The 10,529-nt window shown below is 48.4% G+C and overlaps 1 protein-coding gene and 1 long non-coding RNA gene across 2 annotated transcripts in view; both read left to right on the top strand.

The window, feature by feature from the left end:
* Nucleotides 1-4,370: 4,370 nt before the first annotated feature.
* GXYLT2 (glucoside xylosyltransferase 2) overlaps nt 4,371-10,529 on the top strand; it is a 33,563-nt gene continuing 27,404 nt past the window's right edge. Inside the window, exon 1 of the mRNA XM_079963666.1 lies at nt 4,371-4,937. Within this exon, the coding sequence (XP_079819792.1) occupies nt 4,603-4,937 (335 nt within the window). The 5' untranslated portion in view covers nt 4,371-4,602. The remainder of the gene's footprint in view (nt 4,938-10,529) is intronic.
* LOC307209250 lies at nt 8,996-9,828 on the top strand. The gene is made up of 2 exons (XR_013835476.1): nt 8,996-9,052; nt 9,540-9,828. It is a non-coding gene; the product is annotated as an uncharacterized lncRNA (long non-coding RNA).

Genomic DNA, 10,529 nt, shown 5'->3' with positions numbered 1-10,529 from the left:
TGACCTTGGGCTAGTCACACTTCTTTGAAGTCTCTCAGCCCCACTCACCTCACAGAGTGTTTGTTGTGGGGGAGGAAGGGAAAGGAGAATGTTAGCCGCTTTGAGACTCCTTAAAGGGAGTGAAAGGCAGGATATCAAATCCAAACTCTTCTTCTTCTCTTCTTCTGTGCATGTGTGCAGAAAAAAATGTCCAAATTATTACAAAGTATTTGTGGGGCAAAGACTTCATGCTTGCACTAGCCTACCAGCGCTTTCAAAGGAGACAGGAGTGGTCTCTGCATGAGCAGATTCAACTCCTGTGGTTTTTTACAGCACAATCCTGTGCACAATGACTCAGCAGCTATTGAAGCAAATAGTCACTTCATAGCAGGGGGTTTGTGAGGAGGGGAAAGAGAAGACAGAGTAGGGCCACGGAAGTGTTGTGCTACTTACTGCTCATGCTTTTGTTCTTTGTAGGAAAGAATGGGAAACATCAGGTCTTGGCCCTCAGGTCCCTGGGATTCTCCACAGGCCACACTCCCTCACCAGCCTTGCTTGTATGTTTTTGCCTGACCGGATTGCATCCTGGAACGCTGATCTTGTTTGCCTCAATGGAGGAGAGTAAAGGGTATGTGGAAAGCAGCCTATTGCACAAAGGGATTGGCATGTGGCCCCTGGAAAGTTTTTCAGAGAGCAATGTGGCCCCCAGGCTGGGGGTGGGGAAATCCCCGCCTCTGCCTGTGAGTATGGGGAGCCTGCAGGGACTGTGAGTGTAGGTTATTCCCACTCTTCTTTTTAGGATTGCTGTGGGCAGTAGCTGTTTGGTGTGCTCAGCATATATCTTGGAAGGCAAAAATGCACATGAACATTTGGCCAACTGTTGCAGTGGATGGAATTGAGGGCCTTTGCTTTTGTCAACAGAGAGCTTTCCTGCATGTGGGGATGACCTTTGTTCTCTCTCTTTGAGAAAGATGAGGGGAAATACACCCAAACTGGAAAGGGTGGGTTTTCCCCTGGTTACTGGTAACTCTACTGACAACTCACTGTTGCATGTTCTCATCTTGTAGTTCTTCCAAGGAGGATTAATTATCATAGTTCACTTGAGCAAATCATATGCTCAGCTTCTCTGAGTAATGCAGCAAGTTACTGGAAAGAGCCCAGATGTACTAAATTCTCTGAACCAGATTTAACCACCAGACAGGACACTGGACTAGACTGGGCATAACCCTTTGAGCCAAAAAAATGCAGGGCCCTAAATTGTAATTTTAGGAAATGCTGAAGCAAGGCCTTCATCCTATATAGAGCCCAAATTCTCAAGATGCTTAAAGGAATAGATTATTTAATGAAAGAAACGAGAGTGAAAGTTTGCAACAAGAGTTATATTGCAATGTGTTGCCTGCTATTGAGCTGTAGAAATTACATGAATCATATAATGAATCATATTATATAGCTACAGAGACTATCATGCCCTGTTTCTGAGTGTTGGACCAGATGATCTGATCCAGCAAACCAGTTATTATGTTCTTTCTTGTCAGTGTGCAAATCCTGCTTTTGTTAGGTGTTGCTATGAGGTAAATTAGTATCGCTCAGCTTCGGCCTTTTATTTGTAAAATGGGAATACAGTAGTCACACAAACTGTGAATAGAGAGGAGATTTGCTCTCCATTTCATAATACAGCCATATCTTGGTTTTCGAATGCCTTGTGACTCTAATGTTTTGGCTCCCGAATGAGTGTTCCAGTTTGCGAACTTTTTTTGGAAGCCGAACGTCCGACGCGGCTTCTGCGGCTTCCGGTTGAGTGCAGGAAGCTCCTGCAGCCAATCGGAAGCCATGTCTTGGTTTTCGAACGTTTTCAGAAGTTGTATGGACTTCCGGAATAGATTCCATTTGAGAACCAAGGTACGACTATACTAGAAGTCAGAGACATCCAGGGAAGGCGAATGTTGGAAGATTCAGGACAGACAAAATAACTTCTTAACACAGTGCATAATTAAACTATGGAATTTGTTCCCACAAGAGGTAGTGATTGGATCACCACAGGCATGGTGTACACTGATGATGATTGGACCACAAGATTAGCAGGCACTATGCTGAATAGCTTTAAAGGACAAATACTGTAGATATAAGGATAAGGGTACTATTAGTGGCTACTAGCCAGGTCCAGCCTGCCCATGAGGCAGACTGAGGCAGCCGCCTTGGGCGGCAGAATGCCAAGGGGTGGCCTCCTGCCGCAGGTGCCACCATCAAAGAAGCAAAGAGATCTAGTAGTGATGGCAGCTTCTGGTGAGATCTTGAGGAACTCTCACAAGATATTGCGGAAAGTTCTTCCTGATGTTTAGTTGGAATCTCCTTTCTTGTAACTTGAAGCCACTGGTTCAGGTCCTACCCTCCACAGCAAGAGAAAACAAGCTTGCTCCAACTTCTATGTGATATTCAAATATCATTTAGAATATTTGAAGATGTCTATGATAATCTCCACTTAGTCTCCTTGTATCCAGGCTAAATATACCCAACTCCCTCAACCATTCCTCATAGGGCTTGGTTTCCAGATTCTTGATCATCTTCGTTGCCCTCCTCTGCACAATCTCCAGCTTTTCCATATCCTTATGGACACCCAGAACTAGACACTGTACTCCAGGTGGGGTCTAAGGCAGAATAACTTCCCTTGATGGGGACACTATACTTCTGTTGATACAACCTAGACTAGCATTAGCCTTTTTTGCTGCTGCATCACACTATGGCCTCATGTTAAAACTTTGGTCTTCTAAGACCCCTAAATCCTTTTCACATCTACTACTGGTAAGCCATCTAATATCTGTGCAGCTGATTCTTCCCATGGGCGTAGCCAGGGGGGCAGGGAGGGGCAGCTAAATAAATAGGTAAAGGTAAAGGTACCCCTGCCCGTACGGGCCAGTCTTGACAGACTCTGGGGTTGTGCGCCCATCTCACTTAAGAGGCCAGGGGCCAGCGCTGTCCGGAGACACTTCCGGGTCACGTGGCCAGCGTGACATCGCTGCTCTGGCGAGCCAGAGCCGCACACGGAAACGCCGTTTACCTTCCCGCCGGTAAGCGGTCCCTATTTATCTACTTGCACCCGGAGGTGCTTTCGAACTGCTAGGTTGGCAGGCGCTGGGACCGAGCAGCGGGAGCGCACCCCGCCGCAGGGATTCGAACCGCCGACCTTTCGATCGTCAAGTCCTAGGCGCTGAGGCTTTAACCTTTAGCGCCACCTGCGTCCCAGCTAAATAAATAAAAATCACTAAAAATACAAAGCTGAGTCCCCCAACGAAAATCCTGGCTATGCCCATGATTCTTCAAGTTTAAGTGTAGAACCTGACATTTGAACCTATTGAAATTATTTTTTGTTGGTTTTGGCCCAGTTCTCCAACCTGTTAAGGTCCTCTTGAATCCCCATTCTGCCACTAACTAACTAACTAATAATAATAATAATAATAATATTTTATTTATACCCCACCCATCTGGCTGGGTTGCCCCAGCCACTCTGGGCGGTTTCCAACACTACTACTACTAATAGTAACAACAACAACAACAACAACAACAACAACAACAAACATTTATAGTAACAATCAGACCCAATATTTGTTGTTGTTGTTTAGTCGTTTAGTCGTGTCAAGACTCTTCGTGACCCCATGGACCAGAGCACGCCAGGCACTCCTGTCCTCCACTGCCCCCCGCAGCTTGGTCAGACTCATGCTGGTAACCTCGAAAACACTATCCAACCATCTCGTCCTCTGTCGCCCCCTTCTCCTTGTGCCCTCCATCTTTCCCAACATCAGGGTCTTCTCCAGGGAGTCTTCTCTTCTCATGAGGTGGCCAAAGTACTGGAGCCTCAGCTTCACAATCTGCCCTTCCAGTGAGCGCTCAGTGATCCCCTTCATGGATCACTGCCTTGCCGTGGCGAAGGGGCTTGAAGAACTCAGAGAAGCTATGAACTATGCCGAGCAGGGCACCCAAGATGAACAGGTCATAGTGGAGAGTTTTGACCAAACGTGATCCACCTGGAGGAGGAACCGGCAAGCCACTCCAGTATCCCTGCCAAGAAAACTCCATGGACAAAGACAACAGACCCAATATAAAAAGTCACAAAAACTTCAAAACAATCAATTTATACCAAATAAAGCAATAATAAATTCAGTAAGCCATTAGAATCCAATAGTAAACAGTAACAGATATGCAGTCTCTTCTGTGATTTTCATCAGTGCCTAACTAACTAACCGGTTGCGGGATGTTGGAGGGGGAAGCAAGCGGCAAATTCGGAGAGGCTTTTCCTTTCGGATTATTGGAAGATGTGCTATTCCGCACTTTACGGTAGGGGCGACCCTCTCGCTCCTCCCTCCCACCCCCTTCCCTCTCTCGGCCGCCGCAATCGCAGCCTTAGTGTGGCGCTGCGCGCCGCCAACTCTCTCTCACTCGCTTTCGCGCGCGCGCTTCCAGGAATGCCCCGAGCGGCGAGGAAGGCGCTTTAGAAGATGCCCAGGCTGGAGGCAGCTTGTCGTCGGGCGGGCGGGCGGCATGGCGACGAGCGGCGAGGCGGCGTCTCCCCTTTGGCGCGGCTGAGCCTCTGAGGCTGCCGCCGCCGCCGCCGCCGCCGCCCGGCGCACAATGAAACTCTACTGCAAAGTGGTGGCCCTGGCGCTCTGCCTGGCGCTCCTGCTGCTGCTCTACCTCTTCGTGGGCAGCGACGCCGACGAGCCGCCTTTGAAAGCGGCCGCGAGGGGAAGCCGCCCGGCGCGCGCCTCCTCCTCCTCCTCCGGGCCCGGCGGGGACTTCGCCGCGGGGCGCTTCCGATCCGTCCCGGCTGCGGAGGAGCGAGAGGAGGAAGAAGAGGCGGCGGCGGCAGCAGCGGCGGCTCAGGCTCAGGTTTCCAAGAGGGAGCCACGTCTCCACAGAAAAACGGGCAGGCGCGGCGCTGCCCGAGGGAAGTTTGCGAACGTGAGGTAAAGCCTTCAAAAAAGAGGCATTTTTAAAATATGCATTATTATTATTTTCAATGCATTTTATGTATTTCTCCACTACTGTAATTTGCATTGTCTTCTGCATGCTCGTCGGTCATGAAACACTAGCGATCTGTTTTTGGCTGGGATGGGGAGTTTGCAAAGATGCGGGTGAGGGGGACACGGCTTCTTCAGTGTCATGTGGTCTCGCAGCCTCGGATCCTGAGAACCCCGCGAAAGTTTCCTTGGATTGCAAAGGGAATATAAATCGGAAGGATGTTCGGGATCACAGCTCTAAAGGGCTGCTCTGCAAGGCGCAGATTAGCAGGCGGACCTGATGCGTCTTCTGGGTACCTAAGGATGTGTGAAAAGGATGTTCTGTCTCTCTGAAGCACACACGCTTTATTTATAGCATGCACCGACTTACAAGGAGCAACGATTGGTCCTGGCAATGCACACTGTATCCTTTTTTACACCTACCTCACCTTGCTCAGTTGCATGCCTGCCAGTTTTGTAGTTTCCTCTGGGCTGCTTCTCATGACCCTTGGGGTTGGTGTAGCGGAGTAGCGCTGTCTGAATGGTGCTCCTACTTTTTGGGAGAAGATGATAAGGCTGTTGACACATGGTGCTGCACACGAGTGCAAGGAGTAGCACAGATGCTCATGTGAATGGAGTACAGTGGTATCTCGGGTTACATACACTTCAGGTTACAGACTCTGCTAACTCAGAAATAGTACCTCGGGTTAAGAACTTTGCTTCAGGATGAGAACAGAAATCATGCTCTGGCGGCACGGCAGCAGCAGGAGACCCCATTAGCTAAAGTGGTTCTTCAGGTTAAGAACAGTTTCAGGTTAAGAACGGACCTCCGGAACGAATTAAGTACTTAACCCGAGGTACCACTGTATATGGTTAATGAATTTGAAAAGTCAATGCAAGGACTGAACTCCAAAATGCAGAGTACTGATTGAATGCTCTATGACTGCCTATGCACTGAATGTGTATGATCATGCGCAGTGTTGTGCAGAGATGGGACACAGTCCTTTTCCTGCTCACTGCTTGGGTATATTTTGCTGAAATGACTCTATAGGTACCACACAGGACAGTGCAAGATGCTTTGTTCTATGGGATCTTACCATAGTACATGCCAAGGGAGGAATGATGGCTTTTAAAGCTGCAATCCAGTTATAAACCCATTTACTGAAATGAGAGATAAATAATCTGCCGCCTCAGCCAACAATGATGTGAAAAATAGCCCTTTCCAGAAAGACTTCCTGGATCAGCAGCTGAAGTCAACCTCACTTTTAATTCATTTTGTACAATATTTGTGCCTTTCCCTGTTTAGGTTTGCCTTATTTTTGATGGTTTTGCTAAACAGCCATGATCTTCGTATAAGGGCAGGTGGGCAGAATGTACACTTGTTATTTGGGAAGGGTGATATGCATGATCTTCAAGTATATACTTGTCCCAAAATAAACACTGGCAATTCATTTCACAAATGCTACCAACACATGTTTCTGAATGTCACGTGTGAATCAGCTTGCAGTTCCAAGTGGAACTTCTTTTGTGTCTGCTCACTAGTTCAGCAAATTTCCATTCCCTAGAGCAGAAAAACTTCTGGGGTAGGGTTGTAGGAAGAAAAAAATATTAAGGTTTCCCAGTTCAGTTTCTTTCCCTTGGCTTTATGGGTTTTATATGCGTTTCCATTTCCATTTTCTCATTCTTTAGCCTGGCGAGTCGATTGATGGCTCTTTTAAGATAAGCTTCCGGCAGAATTTTAAACAGATTCTTTAGGCGGGGTGGAATTATATTCTCCTTGCCTGGTTTTCTTTTGAAACAGTCATGGCTAGACTTATGAAGATAATGTTAATATTAGACACAAGAACACAGGCTATAAAGATTTTTTTAGGTATTTCACACAGGCCTGTTTCAAACGGAAACAAAAACATTATTGTCTGCCACACAATGAAAATGTTTGGAAGTTAAATGCACCTTTCTGTATCTATGAAATCCAACTAGATGAGTCATTAGAGAACTGGGGTCACCTCTCTAATAATAATAAAGGTAAAGGTAAAGGTACCCCTGCCCGTACGGGCCAGTCGTGTCCGACTCTGGGGTTGTGTGCCCATCTCACTTAAGAGGCCGGGGGCCAGCGCTGTCCGGAGACACTTCTGGGTCACGTGGCCAGCGTGACAAGCTGCATCTGGCGAGCCAGCGCAGCACACGGAAACACCGTTTACCTTCCCGCCAGTAAGCGGTCCCTATTTATCTACTTGCACCCGGAGGTGCTTTCGAACTGCTAGGTTGGCAGGCGCTGGGACCGAGCAACAGGAGCGCACCCCGCCACGGGGATTCGAACCGCCGACCTTTCGATCGGCAAGCCCTAGGCATTGAGGCTTTTACCCACAGTGCCACCCGCGTCCCTCCCTAATAATAATAATAATAATAATAATCATAATCATAATAATCATAATAATAATAAAGCAAAGACGGGGGCCATTTGGATATGGATAGTGGTTCTAGCAGAAGCGGGAGCATTTCCCCTTGAAAATCATGCACATAGCCCCCAAGTTGCTATTTTAGGGGGAAATGCAGGTTGAAAGCTAAATTTATGCTGTCCCCCTCCCCATCGCACAGACATGCTCTAGTCTAGTGCATCAAAGTGAAGGAGAGGGAGTTATGACAGGTGTGTGGCTTTAATGTTGCTGGTAGAATAATATGAAGCTGAATAAAACACCTTTAATCCAGACATTTAATTAAATGTGTGTGAACTACAGTTTGGAAAACATACTGTAATTTACTTTTTTTTTTTTTTAAAAGGTGAAACTAAAATGCTGGAACATAACAACTTTTTAATTCATGAAAGTATAGATAATTGCTATGTGGTGTCCCTGAGCTGGGAAGCTGCTCTCCCATCCCTTTTCTTGCTCAGTGTGACCTCATCTATCAAACAAACCCTGTGTGTCTTTGATTCATGATTTCACAGAGATGTTCTGAATGAAAGACTGCCCCATTCTCCGAGGTCTTATTCTTCACCCTATTAAAGCGGCTGGTTTCTTACCAGCATTGTATCTGATTGTGAGCAAGGGATGTTTATTGTGACCGGGAGTGGATCATGGACTGAATTCAAATGGGTGTATTAAGGCAGGATTATCTTCCATTAGCAACTATACCTCCTGAAGTCATTTTTCTTCAGAGCATATCTCTGGAGTTTATCGTGGACAGTACCAAACAAATGAGAAGCAAATGTGGTTAAAAACTCCCCTGTGAATGGATAAGCGAGGGTGCAATAGCTAATGCTGGCTATAAAAGGCTACAAGAATATGGCACAAAGGCCCCTATGCCTGCAGAATGTGACCCAGCTGTGCTGGCTGGGGCTGATGGGTATAGAACACCTGGAGGGAACTAGCAGAACTGTGCGAATACCCTGGGGCAACACTATGGCACCTTATCCTTCTGTGCCAAAGCAACTGTGCCAATGTAGCATCAGAAAGAGGGTGAAGACGCGGTGGGTGGAACCGGGGAAGAGACAGACTTGTGCCTTCCCTTGAATGAAAGATGGGGTATACATAACAGAGCAAATAAATAAACAATGCATAGGGGAAGGGCCACAGCTCAGTGGTAGAGCATCTGCTTTGTGTGCAGAAGGTCCTGGGTTCAATCCCCAGCATCTCCAAGTAGGCCTGGGGGAGACTCTTGCCTGAAACCCTGGAGAGCCTTCCAGTAAGGACGGCGCTGAGCTAGACGGAACAACTGGCCTGACTCAGTGCAAGGGAGCTTACGGTGTTCCTTTGTATATATGCCTGGCCCCAGGTTAGGAGCACTTAGATGATAACCGTTGTGATGAGTAAACAGGGAGGAGGAGCACTTCTTTGCACAGCAAAGGAGCACCTGGCAACAGAGTCCATTGCTGGCTCTTGTCTCAGATTGTGTGCCTCCCCTCCCAGTAATAAAAAAAGGAAGCACTGCACCAAGCAACGTCTCTCTCTAGAGATGACACTGGAGCACATTGCTAACACTTCTCTGCCTAGAACCCCAACAGGCACCTCTGTTTGGGACTCCCAACAGCCAACAGTCCCACTGCCAGAGCTGGGAATGAAGGGACAGAGCACCCCACACAGGTAAGCAAAGGAAGCGGGGCGGCGGGGGGGAACGTTCAGCAAAAAGCGTATCTGCTGCAATCGTATGCCCCTTGCTCCGTGTGAATATTGTCTCTCGCCCAAGCTGCGCAGCTGCAGCGCTGTTCTCCTGAACAGCTCGGAGCGGCATCTGCTACATGGGGCAAGTGTTCACCCACCCCACTCCCTGCTGGCACGCTCTCTGTCGGTGAATGCGAGGCAGTCCATTCCAGCCAGTTCCAGCCAAAACACTCACCATTATTTTGGCCTTGCAAGATGCATGGTGGAGTAGAACAAGCTGTTGTCATGCCATGCTTCCAGGGGTCCACTGCAGCCCCTGAGGGCAAATGGGACCCCAGTCACTGTAGACTGACGCATGAGCACTCAGGGGGCCCTTGCTTCCTTTTCTCTCTCACCTCCATGCATTTATCTATTGTGCATCCAAGGCTGCTACTATTGCCTGTTTTGAGCTCTGCCTCCCCTTCCACAGGACCTTCTCCCACACGCTGCTTTGTGCAGACTAGGATGGGAGACATACCTTGTGACCAGCACTAGTGGCCAGGATGCTCCCAGGCAGCTTTGACGGCTGCGTGACACATGCAAAGGTGCTCACAACATAGTGCTGGAGCCATGAGGGACGTGGCTACCGTCCGCCCTTTGGAGAGCCACTGCACCAAGGGCACAGGAGCCCTACCACAGAGATTGGCTGCCGGCCCTACACCTGTGTACCTTTTTTTCTTGGGATTTCCTCCACCAATAAAAGCTATGACTTCGCCACATGACCTTGCTTCTTTCTTGCCAGGGACCCCTTTGACCTTTGCTCTGCTAGCCTCTGAGAGGGGGAGTGGATAGCAAGGTGGATGCTTTCCAGGCTGGTGGCCCCTCCATGCTGTGCTGACTCAGGCTGGTTTTACTGTGAGGGGGCAGCAAGCACAAGTGGTGTGGCTGTGCTGTATGGGGTGGTCATTTAGGAGTGGTGGAAGAATTGGTGGCAGAGAGAGAGCACAAAGGGAAAGGCAAAATAGCAGGAGGGGTTGATCACATGGGCTGCCAGGGGAGAGGACAGAAAGGGCTGTTTGTGCCCTGTCTCATGCCTCCGGATTGCTAAGCAGTGCCCACATGGCTTGATTGTGACTGAGTAGTAGGTGTTCCCTTTTTGCCTTTTGGAGTGGCTATGATTGCTGGGCGCACTGGCAGTCTTGCTGCGGACGTTGGCGATGCTTCTGTTGAGGTCAGGGTGTTTCTTTCATCGTGTTCAGGAGTCGTGGCTGCATCTCCCTCCCCTGGCGTTGGAGTACAGGACTGCTCTCCCAAGTCCCCCCGCATAAATGAATACAAATAAACTGTTCCAAAGTTTGATTTTATCTGGGTGTTATTTATTTACAGAAATTTCAAGTGCTTCTTACGAAGTCTCTGTTGGCAGGCGCCGTTCATCAGTGGAGAAAGCTTCAGAATAAAGAAGCAGGGGTGCAGATTTTTT

Source organism: Podarcis cretensis (assembly GCF_951804945.1).
Source record: "Podarcis cretensis genome assembly, chromosome: 2".
Lineage (NCBI taxonomy): Eukaryota > Metazoa > Chordata > Lepidosauria > Squamata > Lacertidae > Podarcis > Podarcis cretensis.
The sequence above is the reverse complement of the archived record's forward strand: the minus strand, read 5'-3'. Positions and strand labels throughout refer to the sequence as shown.